The 27,888-nt window shown below is 50.2% G+C and overlaps 1 protein-coding gene across 2 annotated transcripts in view; it reads left to right on the forward strand.

Annotated features, from left to right (window-relative positions):
- Window positions 1-27,888, forward strand: part of LOC124046313 (kinesin-like protein KIF26B) — a 199,668-nt gene that overhangs the window by 163,552 nt on the left and 8,228 nt on the right. The window contains exons 11-17 of one of the 2 annotated variants that reach the window (XM_046366546.1): window positions 1,110-1,287; window positions 7,363-7,534; window positions 7,830-8,701; window positions 9,443-9,575; window positions 9,754-10,015; window positions 10,169-12,823; window positions 25,861-26,063. In XM_046366546.1, the coding sequence (XP_046222502.1) occupies window positions 1,110-1,287; window positions 7,363-7,534; window positions 7,830-8,701; window positions 9,443-9,575; window positions 9,754-10,015; window positions 10,169-12,823; window positions 25,861-26,063 (4,475 nt within the window). The remainder of the gene's footprint in view (window positions 1-1,109; window positions 1,288-7,362; window positions 7,535-7,829; window positions 8,702-9,442; window positions 9,576-9,753; window positions 10,016-10,168; window positions 12,824-25,860; window positions 26,064-27,888) is intronic. The other variant, XM_046366548.1, reaches the window with a different exon arrangement.

The following is a 27,888-nucleotide window of genomic DNA, read 5'->3' on the forward strand; positions in this document are numbered from 1 at the left end:
CTACACAGTTGATTCAAATAACCAACTCATCATCAAGCTTTGATGATTTGAATCATCGGTGTAGTGCTGGGGCAAAAATCAAAACGTGCACCCGGGGCGGGACCCAGGACCGAGTTTGGGGAACCCTGCTCTAATCCCCAGATGGAAAGACATGCACACACACACACACACACACACACACACACACACACACACACACACACACACACACACACACACACACACACACACACACACACACACACACACACACACACACACACACACACACACACACACACACACACACAGACCAGAGAAGGTAAATGGGAACCAGATGTGCTGAACAGACCTACAGAGGTCTTTCTTCTTGACGGACTTCCAGAGCACAAGGAAGGCAGTGTATACACGCACACACGCTTCCGACAGGTGATGTGTTGACAAGGAAAGGATTGCGTAGCTGAACACACAGCTGAGCTGGTGAGGGGTCCAGGTGGCAGGCTGTTATATTTGTCCTATTTCACACTAATGTGTGAATTGTAAATGTGTTTTTTTGTTGTTGACATATCCCAACTCCCCCCGAGACGCCCTCAGAGAGTAGGGTCACGGCCAGGGTCTGCCATGAATAACAGCGACCCTGGAGCAATTAGGGTTAAGTGCCTTGCTCAAGGGCACATTGACGGGTTTTTCACGACGTCGGCTCGGGTATTCAAACTAGCGACCATCCGCCTACTCTCTAACCGCTAGGATACCTGCTGCCCAATGTAGCCGTGTGTGTGTGCACGCGTCCATGCGTGTGCATGTGTGCGGGCATGCCCGCGTGTGTGCGTGCGTGTGTGCTGAGGCTGACATGCATGACCTCCTCTGAGATGAGCAGATGAAAAATGCTGGGGGATGAAGTGTTGGATAGTGTGTTCAGGATCTATCACCCTGTGAAATACTGCTACTGAGTTTTGTAACACACTGTAAACATTTTTTAAAAAATGTTTTGCGCAATGATTAATGTATCCTTCTGTCTCCCCAATTTTTCTCTGTCCTCTCTTTTTCCTTCCTCTCTCTTTCTGTCCCTTTCTCTCGGTCCCTCCTTCCCCTCCTGTCCCTCTTTCACCCTCCTCTCTCTCTCTCTCCAGTGTCGGGAGGTCGCAGTAGACTCCACCTGATAGACCTGGGCAGCTGTGTGAAGGTGCTGGGAGGAGAGAAGGGCAGGGAGAGCAGTGGTAGTACAGCAGCAGGGCTGTGTCTGTCTCTGTCTGCCCTGGGGAACGTTATCCTGGCTCTGGTCAACGGCAGCAAACATATCCCCTACAAGTACGTGTGCAGTGTGTGTCTGTGTCTGTGTGAGGACCTCTTGGTTGGATTCAATTGCTCTGCAGTATTACTCAGATACAACAACAACAAAAAATGACATAATTCTATCTATTTCTTACTCTTGCCCTTCCCTAATCAAATCAAAGTTTATTTGTCAAGTGCGCCAAATACAACTGTGTGTGTGTGTGTGTGTGTGTGTGTGTGTGTGTGTGTGTGTGTGTGTGTGTGTGTGTGTGTGTGTGTGTGTGTGTGTGTGTGTGTGTGTGTGTGTGTGTGTGTGTGTGTGTGTGTGTGTGTGTGTGTGTGTGTGTGTGTGTGTGTGTGTGTGTGTGTGTGTGTGTGTGTAAGTAAGGAAATAAAACAACAGTAAGAAGAAATTTGAAAAAAAGAGTAGCAAGGCTTTATACAGACACCTGTTAGTCGAGCTTATTGAGGTAGTATGCATATGTAGGTATTGTTAAAGTGACTATGCATATATGATGAACAGAGAGTAGCAGAAGCATAAAAAGAGGGGTTGGCGGGTGGCGGGACACAATGCAAATAGTCCAGGTAAGCATTTGGTTACCTGTTCAGGAGTCTTATGGCTTGGGGGTAAAAACTGTTGAGAAGCCTTTTTGTCCTAGACTTGGCACCGCTTGCCATGCGGTAGTAGAGAGAACAGTATGACTGGGGTGGCTGGGGTCTTTGACAATTTTCAGGGCCTCTGACACCGCCTGGTGTAAAGGTCCTGGATGGCAGGCAGCTTTGCCCCAGTGATGTACTGGGCCGTACGCACTACCCTCTGAAGTGCCTTGCGGTCGGAGGCCGAGCAATTGCCGTACCATGCTCTCGATGTTGCAGCTGTAGAACCTTTTGAGGATCTTAGGACCCATGCCAAATATTTTTAGTTTCCTGAGGGGGAATAGGCTTTGTCGTGCCCTCTTCACGACTGTCTTGGTGTGTTTGGACCATTCTAGTTTGTTGTTGATGTGGACACCAAGGAATTTGAAGCTCTCAACCTGCTCCACTACAGCCCCGTCGATGAGAATGGGGACGTGCTCGGCGCTCCTTTTCCTGTAGTCCACAATCATCTCCTTGGTCTTGGTTACGTTGAGGGATAGGTTGTTATTCTGGCACCACCCGGCCAGGTCTCTGACTTCCTCCCTATAGGCTGTCTCGTCGTTGTCGGTGATCAGGCCTACCACTGTTGTGTCGTCAGCAAACTTAATGATGGTGTTGGAGTCGTGCCTGGCCATGCAGTCGTGGGTGAACAGGGAGTACAGGAGGGGACTGAGCACGCACCCCTGGGGAGGTCCAATTTTGAGGATCAGCGTGGCAGATGTGTTGCTATCTACCCTTACCACCTGGGGGCGGCCCGTCAGGAAGCCCAGGATCCAGTTGCAGAGGGAGGTGGTCCTTAGCTTAGTGATGAGCTTTGAGGGTACTATGGTGTTGAATGCTGAGCTGTAGTCAATGAATAGCATTCTCACATTGACGTTCCTTTTGTCCAGGTGGGAAAGGGCAGTGTAGAGTACAATAGAGATAGCATCATCTGTGGATCTGTTTGGGCGGTATGCAAATTGGAGTGGGTCTAGGAATTCTGGGATAATGGTGTTGATGTGAGACATTACCAGCCTTTCAAAGCACTTCATGGCTACGGACGTGAGTGCCACGGGTCTGTAGTCATTTAGGCAGGTTGCCTTTGTGTTCTTGGGCACAGGGAATATGGTGGTTTGCACATGCCCGGAGCACACATCCTGGTAATCCATCTGACCCCGCAGCCTTGTGAATATTGACCTGTTTAAAGGTCTTACTCACGTCGGCTACGGACAGTGTGATCACACAGTCGTCCGGAACAGCTGATGCTCTCATGCATGCCTCAGTGTTGCTTGCCTCGAAGCAAGCATAGAAGTGATTTAGCTCGTCTGGTAGGCTCGTGTCACTGGGCAGCGGCTGTGCTTCCCTTTGTAGTCTGTAATAGTTTGCAAGCTCTGCCACATGCGACGAGCGTCTGAGCCGGAGAAGTATGATTCAATCTTAGCCCTCTATTGACGCTTTTCCTGTTTGATGGTTCATCACAGGGCATAGCAGGATGTCTTGTAAGATTCCGGGTTAGAGTCCCGCACCTTGAAAGCGGCAGCTCTACCCTTTAGCTCAGTGCGAATGTTATCTGTAAATCATGGCTTCTGGTTGGGAAATGTACGTACAGTCACTGTGGGGACGACGTCCTCAATGCACTTATTGATAAAGCCAGTGACTGATGTGGTGTCATCGTAAGAATCCCGGAACATGTTCCAGTCTGTGATAGCAAAACAGTCCTGTAGTTTAGCATCTGCTTCATCTGACCATTTTTTTATAGACCGAGTCACTGGTGATTCCTCCTTCAATTTCTGCTTGTAAGCAGGAATCACGAGGATAGAGTTGTGGTCGGATTTACCAAATTGAGGGCGAGGGAGAGCTTTGTGCACGTCTCTGTGTGTGGAGTACAAGTGATCTAGATTTTTTTCCCCTCTGGTTGCACATTTAACTTGTTGATAGAGATTCGAATTGATTTAAGTTTCCCTGCATTAAAGTCTGCGGCCACTAGGAGCGCCGCCTCTGGGTGAGTGGTTTCCTGTTTGCTTATTTCCTTATACAGCTGGCTGAGTGCGGTCTTAGTGCTGGAATCTATCTGTGGTGGTAAATAAACAGCCACGTAAAGTATAGCTGAGAACTCTCTAGGCAAGTAGTGTGGCCTGCAATTTATCATAATATACTCTGCTTCAGGTGAGTAAAATCTAGAGACTTCCTTAGATTTCGTGCACCAGCTGTTGTTTACAAATATGCACAGATACCCCCCCGTCTTACCTGAGTGTGCTGTTCTATCCTGCCGGTGCAGCGTGTATCCCGCTAGCTGAAAATCAATGTCGTCATTCAGCCACGATTCCGTGAAACATAGGATATTACAGTTTTTGATGTCCCGTTGGTAGGATACCCTAAATGACCCTCCCTAAGTGTGTGTGACTAACTGGGACTGGGGAGATGGGGCTTGGGTCAGCTTCCACTGGTGACTGCCTCAATATCTATCTCTACATATCCAACTCAATATATCACACCCATGTCATGTTAATAGTAGACTTTAAACCTATGAATAAACCTGCTAATTATTGTAGATATATTCATGAGATAGTGCACTTTAATATGCAGATCATTGGACACACGAGGCGCACAATGATTCCTGTAGGCCCGGCCCGGACATAATTCTGCATAACTACCATGTGTAATAATAATGTATAGAATGACATGTGCTTCCCTTGGTCAGAGTGGCTAAATGCTTGCTGAAGCTTTGGAGAGGGTGAAATGGAGAGAGAGAGAGAGACAGGCACGGAGAGAGAGAAAGAGAGAGAGAGACAGGTACGGAGAGAGAGAAGGAGAGAGGGGAGAGAGGAAGAGAAGGCGTGGCAGAGAGGGAGAGAGAGAGACAGGCACGGAGAGAGAGAAAGAGAGAGGGGAGAGAGGAAGAGAAGGCGTGGCAGAGAGGGAGAGAGTGAGACAGGCATGGAGAGCGAGAAGGAGAGAGAGGGAGAGAGGAAGAGAAGGCGTGGCAGAGAGGGAGAGAGAGAGACAGGCACGGAGAGAGAGAAAGAGAGGGGAGAGAGGAAGAGAAGGCGTGGCAGAGAGGGAGAGAGAGAGACAGGCACAGAGAGAGAGAAAGAGAGAGGGGAGAGAGGAAGAGAAGGCGTGGCAGAGAGGGAGAGGGAGACAGGCATGGAGAGAGAGAAGGAGAGAGAGGGAGAGAGGAAGAGAAGGCGTGGCAGAGAGGGAGAGAGAGAGACAGGCACGGAGAGAGAGAAAGAGAGAGGGGAGAGAGGAAGAGAAGGCGTGGCAGAGAGGGAGAGAGAGACAGGCACGGAGAGAGAGAAAGAGAGAGAGAGAGACAGGCACGGAGAGAGAGAAGGAGAGAGGGGAGAGAGGAAGAGAAGGCGTGGCAGAGAGGGAGAGAGAGAGACAGGCACGGAGAGAGAGAAAGAGAGAGGGGAGAGAGGAAGAGAAGGCGTGGCAGAGAGGGAGAGAGTGAGACAGGCATGGAGAGAGAGAAGGAGAGAGAGGGAGAGAGGAAGAGAAGGTGTGGCAGAGAGGGAGAGAGAGAGACAGGCATGGAGAGAGAGAAGGAGAGAGAGGGGAGAGAGGAAGAGAAGGCGTGGCAGAGAGGGAGAGAGAGACAGGCACAGAGAGAGAGAAAAAGAGAGGGGAGAGAGGAAGAGAAGGCGTGGCAGAGAGGGAGAGAGAGAGAGACAGGCACGGAGAGAGAGAAAGAGGGGAGAGAGGAAGAGAAGGTGTGGCAGAGAAAGAGAGAGAGAGACAGGCACGGAGAGAGAGAAAGAGAGAGGGGAGAGAGGAAGAGAAGGCGTGGCAGAGAGGGAGAGAGAGACAGGCATGGAGAGAGAGGGGAGAGAGGAAGAGAAGGCGTGGCAGAGAGGGAGAGAGAGAGACAGGCACGGAGAGAGAGAAAGAGAGAGGGGAGAGAGGAAGAGAAGGCGTGGCAGAGAGGGAGAGAGAGAGAGACAGGCACGGAGAGAGAGAAAGAGAGAGGGGAGAGAGGAAGAGAAGGCGTGGCAGAGAGGGGAGAGAGAGAGACAGGCACGGAGAGAGAGAAAGAGAGAGGGGAGAGAGGAAGAGAAGGTGTGGCAGAGAGGGAGAGAGAAAGGTGCTGTTGGGTTGATTTAACAATAACAAATGTCGCTTCATTATTATTACCTGAGACCGCTAGGAAGAGTTTTTTAGGGGTTTGTTTTCTTCCTGAAGAGAATGAGTGGGACTGTGAGAGAGGGAATAAGAGAGAGGGGAGAGGAGAGAGAGTTTGAAGGAACGAGAGGCAGAGAAAAGAACAAGGAGGAAAGGAGTGAAACGAAAGCAGGGGGACAGAGGCTTTGAAACAGTCGTGTGCATATTTAAATTATTCCCAAGAACATGCAGGCCTCCTTCGGTGCAGATAGCTCAGCTCCTCCACTCTCTAATTTAATCACGAGCTCAGCATTCACATTGCAAAACAAACACAAATACACACACATGCATGCATGCGTATAAAATTATAGGTTGGGGCCATTTGCAAGGTGTGGAACATTAGTTGCAAATAACTGGATCTCACCGTGCATGAATATAAAATCCCTTCTGCACAAATCACTGATCCTTCTGCTTAATTGAATTAGACCTAAACACTCGCAGCTCCAACCTTCCCCCCCCCCCTTTCTTCTCCATTTTCAGCCGTTTCTCCCATTTCTACCCTGCTTAATGAGATTAATTAAGAGACTTGATTGAGATGTCAGGCGAGGGAGATGCAATTACTAACGTTGATGTGACGAAGACACGGGTAACTACTACTAATGACATGACTCAGAGACAGAGAGCGAGAGAGAGGGAGGAAAGAGAAGAGGATAACATTGAGGACAGTTGAGGCAAAGTAAAGCGATAGAAGGATGGGGGAGCGCGCGCGCGCGTGTGTGTGTGTGTGTGTGTGTGTGTGTGTGTGTGTGTGTGTGTGTGTGTGTGTGTGTGTGTGTGTGTGTGTGTGTGTGTGTGTGTGTGTGTGTGTGTGTGTGTGTGTGTGTGTGTGTGTGTGTGTGTGTGTGTGTGTGGGCTGGCCGGGGGCTGTGTTTTTATAAAAGGAGGACAGCAGCATGAGGTATTGAGCCACAGAGGAGCCTGCACTCCATTCTGCCCTAAGGGTCCCAAACAGCTCACAGGAGTTACCTACCATGCACACGCACACACACACACAGAAACACAGGCAGACAGTCAATTAACCCTATAACAAACACAGGAGAGGGAGAATGTTGAATAAACACACAATCCTACAGCTACTGTCCCACATGTTCCAGCGAGATTAACCATCGACGTAGCTAATGCTCAGGTCTGGAGATCATTGCTGATTGGTAGGGAGGTGAACAGTGATTTTAAGGGTTGGATAGATATTATCCTTCAGATTCATGTGTGTCTCTGTGTGCACATAGAGTATGTGTTTGTATATGTGTGTGTGTGATGTAATGTGTGTGTGTGTGTGCTTATGCCTGTGTTGGTGTATGTGTGTGATGTAATGTGTGTATGTATGTGTTCCAGGGACAGTAAGCTGACCATGCTACTGAGAGAGTCACTGGGCAACATGAACTGTCGGACCACCATGATCGCCCACATCTCCTCGTCGCCTAGCAACTTCTCTGACACGCTCTCCACCCTCCAGATCGCCTCGCGCCTCCTCCGTATGAAGAAGAAGAAGACCAAAGTCAGTATGGTAGGCATGATCAATTTAGACACATTCAGTCATTCAATCATTCATTCAATCAATATAATCGGTCCATGACAGAGGAATTATCCTTCTCATGCATTTCAGTTCTTTCTTCTGGGGCTCAACTTCTAAATGTTCAGATTGATATTTCACTTTTTTTTAAACAACACTTTCAGTATTGCTGGAACTTGATGACACAGCATTACAATAACAGGCCAGTAAATGAAACCGAGATTCTAATTGGTTTGTTTCAAAATGTGTTGTTTCTCTCATCCATTTTCACATTCCCTCTCTTCTTCAGCAATACACGTCCAGTTCGTCAGGGGGTGAGAGTTCGTGTGAGGAGGGTCGTATGCGTCGCCCCACCCACCTGAGACCATTCCACTCCCGTAGCTCTGCCGACTCCAACCTTCCCCTGCTGCACCTCTCCAGCGACCCAGATGACTACTCCAGTAGCGAGCAGTCCTGTGACACCGTCATCTACGTGGGCCCCAATGGGGGTGCTATCTCGGACCGTGAGCTGACCGACAACGAGGGTCCGCCAGAGTTTGTCCCCATCATTCCTGCTCTGCTGAAGAGCAAAGCCGAGTCTGGCGTCCTGCCGACTACACCAACTCTACAACAACAACAGCAACAGACAGTACTCTCCCAGCCCCAGCCCCAGCCCCAGCCTGCCCCTACACAGACACACACCCAGCCCTCTGCCCTGCCGACACAGTCCACCTCCCTAACCCAGCCCCCACTCCCTCTCCTCCAACCCCTGGGCCAACCCCTGCCCCCTGTGCCAGAGGAAGGAGCGGAGTGTCTCAAGTGCAACACCTTCGCCGAGCTGCAGGAGCGGCTGGAGTGTATCGATGGGAGCGAAGAGGTGGCCAAGTTCCCCTTTGAGGAGGTGCCGGTTAGTAGGGGGGCCAAGTCTGACACCCTGGTCCCCCCTGGGTCTGAGACGGAGCCTACGGGAGGGGTGGGAGTGGAGGTAGAGACCTCCAGGAGGATGTCCAATGACGAGCAGCTCCAGGAGATCAGGGAGGTGGTGGAAGAGGCAGAACTGGCCCAGACCATGATAGAGAGTCTGAGCCTGACCGGCAACAGCAGTGTGACGGGCAGCAGTGGAGCTGGACACACTAACACTAACCCTCTACAGAGGGCCAAGAGCGCCAGCCTCCATGACAGGTCAGATCTGTTTGTTTGTTAAGATCCCCATTAGCGGTTACAAAGCAACAGCTACTCTGCCTAGGGTCCACACGAAAAATAACACAAAACATAAGTTATTAGGGCCACCCGGGTGGCACAGTGGTCTAAGCCATTCCATCGCAGTGCTAGCTGTGCCACCAGAGATTCTGGGTTCGAGCCCAGGCTCTGTCGCAGCCGGCCGCGACCGGGAGGCTCATGGGGCAACGCACAACTGGCCCAGCTTCGTCCGGGTTGGGGAGGGCTTGGCCGGCAGGGATATCCTATCCACGCACTAGCGACTCCTGTGTCGGGCCGGGCGCAATGCACACTGAACAGGTCGCCAGGTGCACGGTGTTTCCTCCGGCACATTGGTGCTGCTGGCTTCCGGGTTGGATGTGCATTGTGTCAAGAAGCAGTGCGGCTTGGTTGGATTGTGTTTCGAAGGAAGCATGGTTCTCAACCTTCGCCTCTCCCGAGTCTGTACGGGAGTTGCAGCGATGAATCAAGACAGTAACTACTACTAATTGGCGACCACAAAATTGGAGAGAAAAAGCGGGTAAAAAAGTGTATATATATATATATATATATATATTTATTTACAAAAAAACTCAACTTATTGTTCCTTTAGCTTGTATAGTTTTATCGACTGCCTTATAATTTTAATGTCTCTCTTGAAGGTATTTTTGTTTTCAATATCTTCTATTTCTTTTTTATTTCTCTTCCTTTCTATTTGATTGACAGTCGTGAGTCTCTGAGCGCAGGCAGTAGCAGTGATGGTAAGCCCCGCCCCCTGGGTTCTCCTCGGCTGGGCATCGCCTCTCTTACCAAGACCTCTGACTACAGACCTCCTTCCTCACCCTCACAGCGCTGCAAGGTACAGTATCTGTCTCTCACACCTCTACGGTCTTTGCTTGTGCTGTTTTACAGTTATTGGGTTGACTTTTACCTCATAAAATGCATTTCCATGAAAATGTACAGTATTGTTGTGAAGCATCTGTGGGTCCTTGAAAAGAACTATAAAAATCCAATATATGGTTATGATTATAATCAAGGTCTACACCCAGAAGGGTGTGATGCCGGGAACACCCCCTCTGTCCTGCCAGAGTCTGTCTACTGCAGACAGCCTGGCTGCAGATAGTGGGAGGTCCTCTACAGATTCCCTGCTGCAGCTGGAGTCCCTGTCCAGGACCTCCCCCATGAGAATGAGTCCCCAGGTGCTAAAGCGCACCGACTCCTTGTCTGCCAGCCTGGGGTCTGCTGAGACCCTGTGTGACGATAATGTTCCTCAGATACCTCTGGATGTACGCAGGGACAGTAAGTCTGGCTCTTTATTCTATTACTGTGACAAGTGTTTTTTATGTATGATACTGGTTTCGTACAGCAAATTCATTTCACGTTCCTTACATATTTTCCTTTCATTGTCGATCCTCTCTCTTTCTCCTTCCCATATTTCTCTGCCTCCCCCAGCCCCAGTTCCTGCTCTAGCCCCCTGCCCCTCCTCTACCCCAGCCCCAGCAGACCCTCGCGCTCTGGGGGAAGATGAGCTGGTATTCACCCTGGGGTGTGAGGAGGGGCTGGATGTCCGGGGCCTGCTGGAGAGTGGCGGTCGTCCCACTAGCATCATTAGCTTCACCAGCGACTGTTCCGTCACCGCCCTGCCCTCGGGATCCCGCCCTGTCTCCATCATCAGCAGCATCAGTGATGACCTGGAGTGCTACGGAAACAACACTACTGTCATTGCTACGACAACCGGAATGGTCACAATGACAAGCGCCTCAGTTGCCGGGGTGATCGCCATGGCGGAAGTCAGCATGGCGAAGCTTCGCATGGAAGGAGAGGCGATGGCGGCGCTGCCTAGCTGCCGGTCGTCCATCTCATCATGGCTGAGTGAGCTGAGTGCTGGGAGTGACGGGGATCAGTCCCTGCACAGCTTCGGCCAGTCCTATGGACATGGGGAGGCTCTGGCCGAGCTAGACCCCCCACAGGTGCCTCTCTCTGGGGCAGAGGAGGTGTCCCTGGGTTCTATAGGACGGAAGACTCCTGACAGCGACGTAGTGTTGTGTGGAGATGAGAAAGGAAGGGAGAAGGAGAAAAGCACCCTGACTAAAGAGAGGCTGAAGAGATTGTCTCCCTCCATGGGTAAGACCAACATTACAGTATCCAACATCCAGACCCTGGGGGCCTCCAGCAACTTCATCCCCTTCAAGACCAACATCACAGTCCACCCCTGTGTGGCCGTCAAACCCATGGTTATACAGGAGCCCACTATACTGTCCTCCCCTACCAAGACTCACCTGTTGTCCAAGGACCCAGCCAAGCCTGCCCTAGCCCAAGCCCTGGTCCTGGCCTCCATGTCCAGCGATCTCAGCTTCGACGACCCGTGGATGAAGAGAGATGGAGGCGATGTGAGGCCTAAGGAGCTGGTGTGTGAGGTGAAGCCGGAGAAGAGGGTGGTGGAGCCACCAGTCAAGACAGACCCAGCTAAGACCCAGGCCTGGCCCCAGGGTGACAGGGCCAGCAGAGTGGACAGTGGCTACGGAGGGGACCGTTGCAGCTCCAGCAGCGGTGAGACCGTCTCCTCTCCAGACTCATGTAAGAGGGTGGTGGACGGCTGTGAGATGGTGCTGGTCAGCTCTGGGGAGTGTCTGATGACTCCCGTCTACTCTGCCGACATCCTGCGCACCGCCAGTCTGCCCCGCGGCTGGCACCGGATCAACCTCCACGACGGCCTAGACGAGGACTCACTCCGCTACGGCGCTAATGGAGGAGGGGCAGGGGGGGAGTCTCGGGGCATAGGGATCACCACCTCCACCCCCTGTAGTCCGAGGGCAACACTGGACCGACGGGGGTCGTCCGGGAGACAAGGCCTGTTCTCCCGCCAGAAAGGGATCCCACCGCTGCCACCAGTACGCAAGTCCAGTCTGGACCAGAAGAACCGGTCAGGAGGCCCCCTCAGCCCCCTGCACGCACCCATCCATGGCCTCTCCTTCCTGGGGAGCACCCCGGAGGACCTAGATGGGCTTGGTGGAGGGAAACAGAAGGGGTCTAATGTGGAGAGCAGTAGGTTGTTCAGTGCTAAACTAGAGCAACTGGCTAACAGAACCAACTCTCTGGGGCGGTCCCATGGAGGTCACAGCTCTCTTGGCCCCCACTACGACTGCCTCTCCCTGGAGAGGGGGGAGAGCCTCAGCTCTCTGGTCTGGAAGGGGGCAGCCGGAGGGGGGAAGGGGGACTGCAATATGCCCCATCCCGGACGGAGCATCCGCTGTGGCTCAGTGTCATCCTCCTCCCCTAATGGAAACTGTTCCGGTAACAGCCCCGGCAGTGCTCCCAAGTCGCCCAAGTCGAGCCAGTCGAAGATCTCAGCGGTCAGCAAGCTGCTGATGGCCAGCCCTAAGACCCGCAGCCTTTCGGCCTCCAGCACCAAGACACTCAGCTTCTCCACCAAGTCTCTTCCCCAGTCTGTCAACCGCAGCTCCAGCTTGCCTCCCAACGGCAAGACCCAGCCCCAGCCCCAGGGTCAGACCTCCAGCCAGGCCCTGGGACAAAACAAGGAACCCAGCTCTGGCTCCTGGGCCACCCAGTCTCTGAGTCGCAGCCGAGGGGGAGGCCTGGCCGCCAAGCTGCCCCTGAGAGCCGCCAACGGACGCATCTCCGAGCTGCTTCAGGGCAACGGAGGCTCTCGATCCACCAGTCACAACCGAGGAGGAGGCTCCGAAGCTGGGGAGGAGAGGGGTGCTGGAGGAAGTGGAGTTGGAGCAGGTGGTGGAGGGGCACAGGGAGAGGAGAGACCAGTGATGGTCCACACCCTGCCGTCTCCCTACAGTAAGATCACAGCCCCCAAGCGGCCCCAGCGCTGCAGCAGCGGCCATGCCAGTGACAACAGTAGTGTTCTGAGTGGAGAGCTGCCCCCGGCCATGGGGAAGACTGCCCTGTTCTACCACAGCGGGGCCAGCAGTGGCTACGAGAGCATGCTGAGGGACAGCGAGGCCACAGGAAGCACCTCCTCTGCCCAGGACTCTCTGAGCGAACATAGCTCAGCCACCAGTAGCAGCCGCCGTAGCCTCAAGAACAACAAGAAGAGGAACAACAACACAGGTCTGCCCCTTATGCTGCATCCCAGTGAGCACAATACATTTTTTCAACATATTTTCAACCCAAAATACATACTTTCAACGTTATTTTAATGTATTTTTCTCACAGGGTTTCCCTTCCTTTGTGCTTAGTTTTCCTGTTCCATTTATACACTACACAAAACAGTACAGAAATGTATTTAAAGGGTAGCACTACAGATGTTCAATTACCTTTGTTCAACTAACTATAACCTTAGTCACGTAGCTTACATCCCTCATACTCAACCTCCAGTTCATGCTCTGTCCTGAGTAGAAATAGAATAAAACCTTTGAATATGAAACAAGCCGTCAGGTAAGTAAGGTGAGCAGCCAGGCAGTCAGCCAGGCAGGCAAGGAGGGAGGCAGGCAACCAGGCAGGCAACCAGGCAGGCAAGGAGGGAGGCAGGCAACCAGGCAGGCAACCAGGCAGGCAAGGAGGGAGGCAGGCAACCAGGCAGGCAAGGAGGAGGAAATCAGGCAGGCAAGGAGGGAGGCAGGCAACCAGGCAGGCAACCAGGCAGGAAACCAGACAGGCAAGGAGGGAGGCAGGCAACCAGGAAGGCAAGGAGGGAGTCAGGCAACCAGCAAGGCAAGGAGGGAGGCAGGCAACCAGGCAGGCAACCAGGCAGGAAACCAGGCAGGCAAGGAGGGAGGCAGGCAACCAGGCAGGCAAGGAGGGAGGCAGGCAGGCAAGCAGCCAGCCAGTCAGGGAGACGTGTGATAGTTCTCATTCTCTTAAAGTCAGCCATGATGAATCTCCACATTAGGCTGTCACCTTCTCCGAGGATGAGCCTATGCTCCTAAGCCCCACTGCCCAGAGCCAGCCCAGGCATGGTTAAAAACACTGATGAAGGAACCCTCTATTCCAGATAACATGTTTGGTTAATAAACTGCCCCATTTCGATATGAATCGCAGCAGCAGCGAAATGTAGCTCACAAGACTTCCATTTATATATATATAAAAAAAGAAAAAAAAATGGAAATAAATAACTAAATCAGGTTTCAACCCCTCCTTTCTCCTCACCTCTCAACATATCCCCCTCCCTCCCTCTCCCCTCACCCCCGAGAGGTTGGTAGTGAGAGTGGTCTTGTTGGGCAGACAGATGGCCATTGTCAAGGAGTTCTGTGGGTGGCCTCAAGAAAGCAGTGCACTCTTTAACCCCTGTACCCTCTCCATTCCTCCCTCTGCTCTCCCTTATCCCCCCCCTTCTATGCTGGGACCCCTTTTCACCCCCCTTGCCACCCCCTACCTCTCCAAAGCTACCCTCCATTCCCTTAACTCTCCCTCTCCACTTACACTCCACTTGCCCTCCACCTCTCCCTCTCCCTCCTCCCTCTCTCTCTCCCCCCTCCCGTCCAGAGAGGCAGTAAGAGAGAACAGTGATCAGGCTTATCTATGGCTGACTTGGAACCGCAGAACCCGGGCCAACACAGCCCGGCCTGTGGCTGCTCCAGCAGAGAGAGGGAGAGAGAGGAAGCGGGATGGAGGGAGAGGGAGAGAGGCTTGCTTTGGAAAAAACAATTTTTAATCAGGTTTCCAGTTGAGGGTCTCGTGTATGGTTGCTCTTTACTGTAATATTGGATTTTCCATTGCTTGGTCTCTCTCTCTCTCTCTCTCTCTCTCTCTCTCTCTCTCTCTCTCTCTCTCTCTCTCTCTCTCTCTCTCTCTCTCTCTCTCTCTCTCTCTCTCCCCTCTCTCTCTCTCTCTCTCTCTCTCTCTCTGTCTCTCTCTCTCTCTGTCTCTCTCTCTCTCTGTCTCTATCTCTCTCTCTCTCTACTGTGTCCTGATGCAGCAGGCAGTAATAAGGTACAAATGGGTGACTTGAAGGTGACTTAGAGCAGATCTGTCTTTGTGACCTTTCTGCTGCCGACGGAGACAAAGAGACAGACAGAACCTTATTAACGTCACCTCTCGCCTCCCCCTTCTCCCTTCACCCCGTCCCTGTGTGTGAATCTGATCAAAAAAATGTGTCTGCTGACATAGCTGCCAATTTCTATGCAAATGGAAAGTGTTTGTGTGTGTGTGTGTGTGTGTGTGTGTGTGTGTGTGTGTGTGTGTGTGTGTGTGTGTGTGTGTGTGTGTGTGTGTGTGTGTGTGTGTGTGTGTGTGTGTGTGTGTGTGTGTGTGTGTGTGTGTGTGTGTGTGTGTGTGTGTGTGTGTGTGTGTGTGTGTGTGTGCGTGTGTGTACATTCCAGCACGCTGGTCAGATAAGAGGGACTGACCTGCTAGGCTTAGCTCTCCACCCACCAAATGCTCTTCTCTCTCTCCACTCTTTTCTATCTCTCTTTCTCTGTTCTCTTCTCCTATCTCTTTCTCTGTTCTCTTCTCCTATCTCTTTCTCTGTTCTCTTCTCCTATCTCGTTCTCTGTTCTCTTCTCCTATCTCTTTCTCTGTTCTCTTCTCCCCTCTCTTTCTCTGTTCTCTTCTCCTATCTCTTTCTCTGTTCTCTTCTCCTATCTCGTTCTCTGTTCTCTTCTCCTATCTCTTTCTCTGTTCTCTTCTCCTATCTCTTTCTCTGTTCTCTTCTCCTATCTCGTTCTCTGTTCTCTTCTCCTATCTCGTTCTCTGTTCTCTTCTCCTATCTCGTTCTCTGTTCTCTCTCTCCCCTCTTTTCTATCTCTCGTTCTCTGTTCTCTTCTCCTATCTCGTTCTCTGTTCTCTTCTCCTATCTCGTTCTCTGTTCTCTCTCTCCCCTCTTTTCTATCTCTCGTTCTCTGTTCTCTTCTCCTATCTCGTTCTCTGTTCTCTCTCTCCCCTCTTTCTCTGTTCTCTCTCCCCTCTCTTTCTCTGTCCTCTCTCCCCTCTTTCTCTGTTCTCTCTCCCCTCTTTCTCTGTTCTCTCTCCCCTCTTTCTCTGTTCTCTCTCCCCTCTTTCTCTGTCCTCTCTCCCCTCTTTCTCTGACTTCTCTCCCCTCTTTCTCTGTTCTCTCTCCCCTCTTTCTCTGTCCTCTCTCCCCTCTTGCTCTGTTCTCTCTCTCCATTCTTTCTCTGTTCTCTCGCTCCCCTCTCTTTCTCTGTTCTCTCTCTCCCCTCTCTTTCTCTGTTCTCTCTCCCTCCCCTCTCTTTCTCTGTTCTCTCTCCCTCCCCTCTCTTTCTCTGTTCTCTCTCTCCCCTCTCTTTCTCTGTTCTCTCTCTCTCCCCTCTCTTTCTCTGTTCTCTCTCCCTCCCCTCTCTTTCTCTGTTCTCTCTCCCTCCCCTCTCTTTCTCTGTTCTCTCTCTCCCCTCTCTTTCTCTGTTCTCTCTCTCCCCTCTCTTTCTCTGTTCTCTCTCTCCCCTCTCTTTCTCTGTTCTCTCTCTCCCCTCTCTTTCTCTGTTCTCTCTCTCTCCCCTCTCTTTCTCTGTTCTCTCTCTCCCCCCTCGTTCTCTGTTCTCTCTCTCTCCCCTCTCTTTCTCTGTTCTCTCTCTCCCATCTCGTTCTCTGTTCTCTTCTCCTATCTCGTTCTCTGTTCTCTCTCTCCCCTCTTTTCTATCTCTCGTTCTCTGTTCTCTTCTCCTATCTCGTTCTCTGTTCTCTTCTCCTATCTCGTTCTCTGTTCTCTCTCTCCACTCTTTTCTATCTCTCTTTCTCTGTTCTCTTCTCCTATCTCGTTCTCTGTTCTCTTCTCCTATCTCTTTCTCTGTTCTCTTCTCCTATCTCGTTCTCTGTTCTCTTCTCCTATCTCTTTCTCTGTTCTCTTCTCCCCTCTCTTTCTCTGTTCTCTTCTCCTATCTCTTTCTCTGTTCTCTTCTCCTATCTCTTTCTCTGTTCTCTTCTCCTATCTCTTTCTCTGTTCTCTTCTCCTATCTCGTTCTCTGTTCTCTCTCTCCCCTCTTTTCTATCTCTCGTTCTCTGTTCTCTTCTCCTATCTCGTTCTCTGTTCTCTTCTCCTATCTCGTTCTCTGTTCTCTCTCTCCCCTCTTTTCTATCTCTCGTTCTCTGTTCTCTTCTCCTATCTCGTTCTCTGTTCTCTTCTCCTATCTCGTTCTCTGTTCTCTCTCCCCTCTCTTTCTCTGTCCTCTCTCCCCTCTTTCTCTGACTTCTCTCCCCTCTTTCTCTGTTCTCTCTCCCCTCTTTCTCTGTTCTCTCTCCCCTCTTTCTCTGTTCTCTCTCCCCTCTTTCTCTGTCCTCTCTCCCCTCTTTCTCTGACTTCTCTCCCCTCTTTCTCTGTTCTCTCTCCCCTCTTTCTCTGTCCTCTCTCCCCTCTTGCTCTGTTCTCTCTCTCCATTCTTTCTCTGTTCTCTCGCTCCCCTCTCTTTCTCTGTTCTCGCTCTCTCCATTCTTTCTCTGTTCTCTCGCTCCCCTCTCTTTCTCTGTTCTCTCTCTCCCCTCTCTTTCTCTGTTCTCTCTCCCTCCCCTCTCTTTCTCTGTTCTCTCTCCCTCCCCTCTCTTTCTCTGTTCTCTCTCTCCCCTCTCTTTCTCTGTTCTCTCTCTCCCCTCTCTTTCTCTGTTCTCTCTCTCCCCTCTCTTTCTCTGTTCTCTCTCTCTCCCCTCTCTTTCTCTGTTCTCTCTCTCCCCCCTCGTTCTCTGTTCTCTCTCTCTCCCCTCTCTTTCTCTGTTCTCTCTCTCCCATCTCGTTCTCTGTTCTCTTCTCCCCTCTCTGTTCTCTCTCTCCCCTCTTTCTCTGTTCTCTCTCTCCCCTCTCTTTCTCTGTTCTCTCTCCCTCCCCTCTCTTTCTCTGTTCTCTCTCTCCTCTCTTTCTCTGTTCTCTCTCTCCTCTCTTTCTCTGTTCTCTCTCTCCCCTCTCTTTCTCTGTTCTCTCTCTCCCCTCTCTTTCTCTGTTCTCTCTCTCCCCTCTCTTTCTCTGTTCTCTCTCTCTCCCCTCTCTTTCTCTGTTCTCTCTCTCTCCCCTCTCTTTCTCTGTTCTCTCTCTCCCCTCTCTTTCTCTGTTCTCTCTCCCCTCTCTTTCTCTGTTCTCTCTCTCCCCTCTCTTTCTCTGTTCTCTCTCTCCCTCTCTTTCTCTGTTCTCTCTCTCCCTCTCTTTCTCTGTTCTCTCTCTCCCCTCTCTTTCTCTGTTCTCTCTCTCTCCCCTCTCGTTCTCGGTTCTCTCTCTCTCCCTCTCTTTCTCTGTTCTCTCTCTCCCCTCTCTTTCTCTGTTCTCTCTCTCCCCTCTCTTTCTCTGTTCTCTCTCCCCTCTCTTTCTCTGTTTCTCTCTCTCCCTCTCTTTCTCTGTTCTCTCTCTCTCCCCTCTCTTTCTCTGTTCTCTCTCTCCCCCTCGTTCTCTGTTCTCTCTCTCTCCCCTCTCTTTCTCTGTTCTCTCTCTCCCATCTCGTTCTCTGTTCTCTTCTCCCCTCTTGTTCTCTCTCTCCCCTCTTTCTCTGTTCTCTCTCTCCCCTCTCTTTCTCTGTTCTCTCTCCCTCCCCTCTCTTTCTCTGTTCTCTCTCTCCTCTCTTTCTCTGTTCTCTCTCTCCTCTCTTTCTCTGTTCTCTCTCTCCCCTCTCTTTCTCTGTTCTCTCTCTCCCCTCTCTTTCTCTGTTCTCTCTCTCCCCTCTCTTTCTCTGTTCTCTCTCTCTCCCCTCTCTTTCTCTGTTCTCTCTCTCTCCCTCTCTTTCTCTGTTCTCTCTCCCTCTCTTTCTCTGTTCTCTCTCCCCTCTCTTTCTCTGTTCTCTCTCTCCCCTCTCTTTCTCTGTTCTCTCTCTCCCCTCTCTTTCTCTGTTCTCTCTCTCCCCTCTCTTTCTCTGTTCTCTCTCTCTCCCCTCTCGTTCTCGGTTCTCTCTCTCTCCCCTCTCTTTCTCTGTTCTCTCTCTCACCTCTCTTTCTCTGTTCTCTCTCTCCCATCTCGTACTCTGTTCTCTTCTCCCCTCTCTGTTCTCTCTCTCCCCTCTCTTATCTCCTGTTCGGTTCTGCTGCGTTTTCTCCCTATCTCTTCTCTCCTCTTTGTTGTTCTCCCCATCTCCCCTCTCAACCGTTCTGTTTTTTCTCTCCCCTCTCCCGCATCCTCCCCCAGGAACTCATGCTAAATACTGGATTGTTGTCGTTGCCAGAAGTCCTACTCACCCAACCCCCCCAAAAAAAACCTAGGCCCCTCTCTCCAACCCCTACTCCAATGCTAGACCTAACCCCAGCTCCCACCCCAACGCCAGCCCCTGGCAGAATGGCAGTGTAGGACTCTTGGCTCTGTCATCAGCTATCTGTCCTGGTTTGGTTATCAGCTATTTGCCCTGATGTTTACTCATGCTGCCTTTGTCAAACTAAAGCCTGGTCACGTCCTTGTCAGCAGAACAGAACAAAACAACACGTCAGTATGCTGTTCTCCTGACCCAGTCACAGGTGTAGAGTTGCACTGTGGCTGCGTTTACACAAGCAGCCAATTCTGATCTTTTGCCAAATATTGGACATTTGATCAATCAGTTGAATATTTGGGCAAAATATCAGAATTAGGCTGACTGTGTAAACGCAGCCTACTGTATGTTTCTTATTTGTCCTGTAGGTGATGAGCAAGAGAGATACATCCTACTGAATTCTACACATTCTAATGAATGTTTCTTAAAGGCAAACTCAACCCACAAAGGATCTTTTGGTGTTTGTTTCATTAGTCTATTGTTGACACAGTACCAAAATGTTTTGCTTGTCAGCAATCAAGTGGCACACAGTACACTCTGAATGACCTAAAATGATAAATCCAATATTGGTGATTCACAGTCAGGAAACCCAACCTGTACTGTGCAAGTAGTCTAATAGTAGGACTACTATTGAAACAAATAAACTGAGTCAGAAATTCATAGGTTTCAGATTTTCCCCAAAAAGTCACACTTTTTTTTTCTCCAGAAAAACAACAAAATTGTATGTTCAAAGTCCATAACAGGAGATCACTTTGAGGTCTGGGCTCTTGGCTCTATTATAAAAGAAAAAGATCTAATACATTTAGATTTTTGAGAGTAAGTACCCTTTAATTCAAGTGTGCAGAGGCACTTAGCACTATTGTTTGCTTAGCCATGTTTCTGTAGCACATGAGATGGAGTTTGAAAAAGAACTGGCCACTGGATTGACACAAATAATCATGATATCATTCGGACAGGTAGGCATAAGCTTTTAATAGAGAAGGTTTTTGGGAAAGCCTTTCCACCTACCAGAAGATGGTTAAACCTATTATTAGCATTCCTATATTTTGCCTCTTCCTCCCATTTTTTTGAAACCTGAATGTTTTACTTCATATTCTGAGGCATGTCTTACCTTGCTTCAAAGTAGGATGGAATTAAGAATATATAAATATTTGGACGAGCAATGTCAGAGCGGCATAGGCTAAGATACAGTAGACTAAAATAGTGTACAGTATATACTTATGAGATTAGTAATGCAAAATATGTAAACATTATTAAAGTGGCCAGGGTTCCCTTATTAAAGTGGCCAGTGATTTCAAGTCTATGTATATCAGGGCAGCAGTAGCACCTCTAAGGTGCTACTGATGGATATTTAACAGTCTGATGGCCTTGAGATAGAACCTGTACTGACCTCGCCTTTAAAAAAATATTTATTTGATTTTATTTCAGTTACACATGGAGTAAACAATAAACAAGTCAATAACACAGTAGGGAGGAAAAAAGAGTCTATATACATTGTGTGCAAAAGGCATGAGGAGGTAGGCGAATAATTACAATTTAGCAGATTAACACTGGAGTGATAAATGATCAGTTGGTCATGTGCAGGTAGAGATGCTGGTGTGCAAAAGAGCAGAAACGTAAATAAATAAAAACAGTATGGGGATGAGGTAGGTAAATTGGGTGGGCTATTTACCGATGGACTATGTACAGCTGCAGCGATCGGTTAGCTGCTCAGATAGCAGATGTTTAAAGTTGATGAGGGAGATAAGTCTCCAACTTCAGCGACTTTTGCAATTTGTTCCAGTCACAGGCAGCAGAGAACTGAAAGGAAAGGCGGCCAAATGAGGTGTTGGCTTTACGGATGATAAGTGAGATACACCTGCTGGAGCGCGTGCTACGGGTGGGTGTTGCCATTGTGACCAGTGAACTGAGATAAGGTGGAGCTTTACCTAGCATGGACTTGTAGATGACCTTGAGCCAGTGGGTCTGGCGATGAATATGTAGCGAGGACCAGCCGACTAGAGCATACAGGTCGCAGTGGTGGGTGGTATAAGGTGCTTTAGTAACAAAACGGATGGCACTGTGATAAACTGTATCCAGTTTGCTGAGTAGAGTATTGGAAGCTATTTTGTAGATGACATCGCCGAAGTCGAGGATCGGTAGGATAGTCAGTTTTACTAGGGTAAGTTTGGCGGCGTGAGTGAAGGAGGCTTTGTTGCAAAAGAAAGCCGACTCTAGATTCGATTTTAGATTGGAGATGTTTGATATGAGTCTGGAAAGAGAGTTTAGGTACTTATAGATGTCCACATATTCTAGGTCGGAATCATCCAGGGTGGTGATGCTAGTTGGGCGTGCGGGTGCAGGCAGTGCATTTGGTTTTATGCATTTGGTTTTACTAGCGTTTAAGAGCAGTTGGAGGCCACGGAAGGAGTGTTGTATGGCATTGAAGCTCGTTTGGAGGTTAGATAGCACAGTGTCCAAGGAAGGGCCAGAAGTATACAGAATGGTGTCGTCTGCGTAGAGGTGGATCAGGGAATCGCCCGCAGCAAGAGCAACATTACATTACATTTACATTTAAGTCATTTAGCAGACGCTCTTATCCAGAGCGACTTACAAATTGGTGCATTCACCTTATGACATCCAGTGGAACAGCCACTTTACAATAGTGCATCTACATATTTTAAGGGGGGGGGGGTGAGAAGGATTACTTTATCCTATCCTAGGTATTCCTTAAAGAGGTGGGGTTTCAGGTGTCTCCGGAAGGTGGTGATTGATTCCGCTGTCCTGGCGTCGTGAGGGAGTTTGTTCCACCATTGGGGAGCCAGAGCAGCGAACAGTTTTGACTGGGCTGAGCGGGAACTGTACTTCCTCAGTGGTAGGGAGGCGAGCAGGCCAGAGGTGGATGAACGCAGTGCCCTTATTTGGGTGTAGGGCCTGATCAGAGCCTGGAGGTACTGAGGTGCCGTTCCCCTCACAGCTCCGTAGGCAAGCACCATGGTCTTGTAGCGGATGCGAGCTTCAACTGGAAGCCAGTGGAGAGAGTGGAGGAGCGGGGTGACGTGAGAGAACTTGGGAAGGTTGAACACCAGACGGGCTGCGGCGTTCTGGATGAGTTGTAGGGGTTTAATGGCACAGGCAGGGAGCCCAGCCAACAGCGAGTTGCAGTAATCCAGACGGGAGATGACAAGTGCCTGGATTAGGACCTGTGCCGCTTCCTGTGTGAGGCAAGGTCGTACTCTGCGGATGTTGTAGAGCATGAACCTACAGGAACGGGCCACCGCCTTGATGTTAGTTGAGAACGACAGGGTGTTGTCCAGGATCACGCCAAGGTTCTTAGCGCTCTGGGAGGAGGACACAATGGAGTTGTCAACCGTGATGGCGAGATCATGGAACGGGCAGTCCTTCCCCGGGAGGAAGAGCAGCTCCGTCTTGCCGAAGTTCAGCTTGAGGTGGTGATCCGTCATCCACACTGATATGTCTGCCAGACATGCAGAGATGCGATTCGCCACCTGGTCATCAGAAGGGGGAAAAGAGAAGATTAATTGTGTGTCGTCTGCATAGCAATGATAGGAGAGACCATGTGAGGTTATGACAGAGCCAAGTGACTTGGTGTATAGCGAGAATAGGAGAGGGCCTAGAACAGAGCCCTGGGGGACACCAGTGGTGAGAGCGCATGGTGAGGAGACAGATTCTCGCCACGCCACCTGGTAGGAGCGACCTGTCAGGTAGGACGCAATCCAAGCGTGGGCCACGCCGGAGATGCCCAACTCGGAGAGGGTGGAGAGGAGGATCTGATGGTTCACAGTATCGAAGGCAGCCGATAGGTCTAGAAGGATGAGAGCAGAGGAGAGAGAGTTAGCTTTAGCGGTGCGGAGCGCCTCCGTGATACAGAGAAGAGCAGTCTCAGTTGAATGACTAGTCTTGAAACCTGACTGATTTGGATCAAGAAGGTCATTCTGAGAGAGATAGCGGGAGAGCTGACCAAGGACGGCACGTTCAAGAGTTTTGGAGAGAAAAGAAAGAAGGGATACTGGTCTGTAGTTGTTGACATCGGAGGGATCGAGTGTAGGTTTTTTCAGAAGGGGTGCAACTCTCGCTCTCTTGAAGACGGAAGGGACGTAGCCAGCGGTCAGGGATAAGTTGATGAGCGAGGTGAGGTAAGGGAGAAGGTCTCCGGAAATGGTCTGGAGAAGAGAGGAGGGGATAGGGTCAAGCGGGCAGGTTGTTGGGCGGCCGGCCGTCACAAGACGCGAGATTTCATCTGGAGAGAGAGGGGAGAAAGAGGTCAGAGCACAGGGTAGGGCACTGTGAGCAGAACCAGCGGTGTCGTTTGACTTAGCAAACGAGGATCGGATGTCGTCGACCTTCTTTTCAAAATGGTTGACGAAGTCATCTGCAGAGAGGGAGGAGGGGGAGGGGGAGGAGGATTCAGGAGGGAGGAGAAGGTGGCAAAGAGCTTCCTAGGGTTAGAGGCAGATGCTTGGAATTTAGAGTGGTAGAAAGTGGCTTTAGCAGCAGAGACAGAGGAGGAAAATGTAGAGAGGAGGGAGTGAAAGGATGCCAGGTCCGCAGGGAGGCGAGTTTTCCTCCATTTCCGCTCGGCTGCCCGGAGCCCTGTTCTGTGAGCTCGCAATGAGTCGTCAAGCCACGGAGCGGGAGGGGAGGACCGAGCCGGCCTGGAAGATAGGGGACATAGAGAGTCAAAGGATGCAGAAAGGGAGGAGAGGAGGGTTGAGGAGGCAGAATCAGGAGATAGGTTGGAGAAGGTTTGAGCAGAGGGAAGAGATGATAGGATGGAAGAGGAGAGAGTAGCGGGGGAGAGAGAGCGAAGGTTGGGACGGCGCGATACCATCCGAGTAGGGGCAGTGTGGGAAGTGTTGGATGAGAGCGAGAGGGAAAAGGATACAAGGTAGTGGTCGGAGACTTGGAGGGGAGTTGCAATGAGGTTAGTGGAAAAACAGCATCTAGTAAAGATGAGGTCGAGCGTATTGCCTGCCTTGTGAGTAGGGGGAAGGTGAGAGGGTGAGGTCAAAAGAGGAGAGGAGTGGAAAGAAGGAGGCAGAGAGGAATGAGTCAAAGGTAGACGTGGGGAGGTTAAAGTCGCCCAGAACTGTGAGAGGTGAGCCATCCTCAGGAAAGGAGCTTATCAAGGCATCAAGCTCATTGATGAACTCTCCGAGGGGACCTGGAGGGCGATAAATGATAAGGATGTTAAGCTTGAAAGGGCTGGTAACTGTGACAGCATGAAATTCAAAGGAGGCGATAGACAGATGGGTAAGGGGAGAAAGAGAGAATGACCACTTGGGAGAGATAAGGATCCCGATGCCACCACCCCGCTGACCAGAAGCTCTCGGGGTGTGCGAGAACACGTGGGCGGACGAAGAGAGAGCAGTAGGAGTAGCAGTGTTATCTGTGGTGATCCATGTTTCTGTCAGTGCCAAGAAGTCGAGGGACTGGAGGGAGGCATAGGCTGAGATGAACTCTGCCTTGTTGGCTGCAGATCGGCAGTTCCAGAGGCTACCGGAGACCTGGAACTCCACGTGGGTCGTGCGCGCTGGGATCACCAGATTAGGGTGGCAGCGGCCACGCGGTGTGGAGCGTTTGTATGGTCTGTGCAGAGAGGAGAGAACAGGGATAGACAGACACATAGTTGACAGGCTACAGAAGAGGCTACGCTAATGCAAGGAACATCATTGAATATATACAGAGAAAAGACACGGCCCGAGAATTGAACCCCGTGGCACCCCCATAGAGACTGCCAAAGGACCGGACAGCATGCCCTCCGATTTGACACACTGAACTCTGTCTGCAAAGTAGTTGGTGAACCAGGCAAGGCAGTCATTAGAAAAACCGAGGCTACTGAGTCTGCCGATAAGAATACGGTGATTGAGAGTCGAAAGCCTTGGCCAGGTCAATGAAGATGGCTGCACAGTACTGTCTTTTATCGATGGCGGTTATGATATCGTTTAGTACCTTGAGCGTGGCTGAGGTGCACCCGTGACCGGCTCGGAAACCAGATTGCACAGCGACGAAGGTACGGTGGGATTCGAGATGGCCTTCTGGATGATAGCGGGGTGAACAGGTAGTGGCTCGGGTGGTTGTTGTCCTTGATGATCTTTTTGGCCTTCCTGTGACATCGGGTGCTGTAGGTGTCCTGGAGAGTAGGTAATTTGCCCCCTGGTGATGTGTTGGGCAGACTACACCACCCTCTGGAGAGCCCTGCAATTGCGGGCGGTGCAGTTGCCGTACCATGCGGTGACACAGCCCGACAGGATGCTCTCAATTGTGCATCTGTAAAAGTTTGTGAGGGTTTTAGGTGTCAAGCCAAATTTCTTCAGCTTCCGGAGGTTGTAGAGGTGCTGTTGCACCTTCTTCACCACACTGTCTGTGTGAGTGGACCGTTTCAGTTTGTCAGTGATGTGTACGCCGAGGAACTTGAAGCTTTCCGCCTTCACCACTGCTGTCCTGTCGATGTGGATAGGGGGGTGCTCACTCTGCTGTTTCTTGAAGTCCACGATCAGAAGTATAAGTAGGGGTTAAGAAGTGAGTATACACAATGCCCAATGAAAGTGGGTATACGGTGTATACCTGCGTATAGCCTCCACTACACCACTGGTTACATATCTTGAAAACATGATTGCTGACAAGCCAAACATTTTGGAACTATGTCAACAATGGTCTAATGAAACTAATACCAAAATATTAGTTTTCCTTCATTGTGATATATGTTTTTCAATGTTGAATTGTTCAACATTGTTGCTTTGGCAACAATGGAAATTGAAATGGGAACAACAATACCAAAAAGTATTCCTCTCCCGGTGTCCCCATTAACTGTGTGCGTGCATGCGTCTGTGTCTTTTGCTGTGTGTGTGTGTGTGTGTGTGTGTGTGTGTGTGTGTGTGTGTGTGTGTGTGTGTGTGTGTGTGTGTGTGTGTGTGTGTGTGTGTGTGTGTGTGTGTGTGTGTGTGTGTGTGTGTGTGTGTGTGTGTGTGTGTGTGTGTCTTTCTCTGTATGTGTGTGTGTGTCCAGGTACCCAGCGTCGTCGTCTGATTCCCAGCCTGACCCTGGACTCGTCCTCTCTGATCAGGAAGCCCGCCATCAGCTCCAGTGTACGCTGGGTAGACGGCCCGCTAAGCCCCGCCCCCAGGGGAACCACAGAACCCTTCGAGATAAAGGTCTACAAGATAGACGACGTGGAGCGCCTGCAGAGGAGGAGAGAGAAAGGAAACAAGGTGAGAGAGAGGGATGGCGCCGAAGAGTTAAGATGGCGGGATGTCTGACGTTTTACATGCACCCGAACAATTGTGCTATTTTGTTAGTTTTTTTGCGTTGTTTAACTTTATATTTTTACTTATTTTGTACATAATGTTGCTTCTACCGTCTCTTATCACTGAAAATAACTTCTAGACATCAGAACTGGAATTACTCACCACAGACTGGAAGAAGCTTTTTATTGTAAGGAATCCGGAAAGAAGGATATAATGCTCTCCCGGGAACAGGCCCAAATCCAAGTCCTTTGCGTGAAGAAAAGACGACAGATCGGGCTGCCTTCTGAGAATCCGTAGGCGAGCGAGTAAACTCCCACTGCCTTCCATTCTACTTGCTAACATGGAATCATTGGAAAATTAAATTGATGACCTACGATTACGATTATCCTACCAACGGGACATTAAGAACTGTAATATGTTTCACCGAGTCGTGGCTGAACGATGACACAGATAATATAGAGCTGGCTGGATTTTCCATGCACCGGCAGAACAGAGGTGCTACGTCTGGTAAGACGAGGGGTGGGGGTGTGTGTCTCTTTGTCAATAACAGCTGGTGCTCAATGTCTAATATTAAAGAAGTTTCGAGGTATTGCTTGCCTGAGGTAGAGTACCTTATGATAAGCTGTAGACCACACTATTTAGCAAGGGAGTTCTCATCTATATTATTCGTAGCCGTCTATTTACCACCACAGACCGATGCTGGCACTAAGAAAATGCTCATCCAGAAGCGGCACTCCTAGTGGCTGGGGACTTTAATGCCGGCAAACTTAAATCAGTTTTACCATATTTTTACCAGCATGTCATATGTGTAACCAGAGAAAAAAAAACAGACCACCTTTACTCCACACATAGAGATGCATACAAAGCTCTCCCCCACCCTCCATTTGGCAAATCTGATCATAATTCTATCCTCCTGATTAACTAAAGCAGGAAGTACCAGTGACTCGCTCAATACTGAAGTGGTCAGATGACGCAGATGCTATGCTACAGGACTGTTTTGCTTGCAGACTGGAATATGTTCTGGGATTCATCCAATGTCAGTGAAGAGTATACCACTTCAGTCATCGGCTTCATCAATAAGTGCATCGACGACGTCGTCCCCACAGTGACCGTACCTACATATCCCAACCAGAAGCCATGGATTACAGGCAACATCTGCATCGAGCTAAATGCTAGAGCTGCCACTTTCAAGGAGCAGGACACTAATCCGTACACTTATGAGAAATCCCGCTATGCCATCAGACGAACCATCAAACAAGCAAAGCATCAATACATGATTTTAATTGAATCCTACTACACTGGCTCTGATGCTTGTCGGATGTGGCAGGGCTTGAAAACTATTACAGACTACAAAGGGAAACCCAGACGCGAGCTGCCCAGTGACGCGAGCCTACCAGACAAGCTAAATGCCTTCATGCTCACTTCGAGGCAAGCAACTCTAAGGCATGCACGAGAGCACCAGCTGTTCTGGATGACTGCATATGACAATGCTCTCGGTAATCGATGTGAGCAAGATCTTTAAACAGGTCAACATTCACAAAGCAGCGGGGCGAGATGGATTACCAGGACGTGTATTCAAAGCAAGCACGGACCAACTGGCAAGTCTCTTCACTGACACTTTCAACCTCACCCTCAATGAGTCTGTAATACCTATGTGTTTCAAGCAAACCACCATAGTCCCTGTGCCCTGTGCCTAAATTATTACCACCCCGTGGCACTCACATCGGTAGCCATGAAGTGTTTTGAAAGGCTGGTCATGGTTCACATACTCCCGGATACCCTAGACCCA

Source organism: Oncorhynchus gorbuscha, linkage group LG10, assembly GCF_021184085.1.
Source record: "Oncorhynchus gorbuscha isolate QuinsamMale2020 ecotype Even-year linkage group LG10, OgorEven_v1.0, whole genome shotgun sequence".
Taxonomy (NCBI): domain Eukaryota; kingdom Metazoa; phylum Chordata; class Actinopteri; order Salmoniformes; family Salmonidae; genus Oncorhynchus; species Oncorhynchus gorbuscha.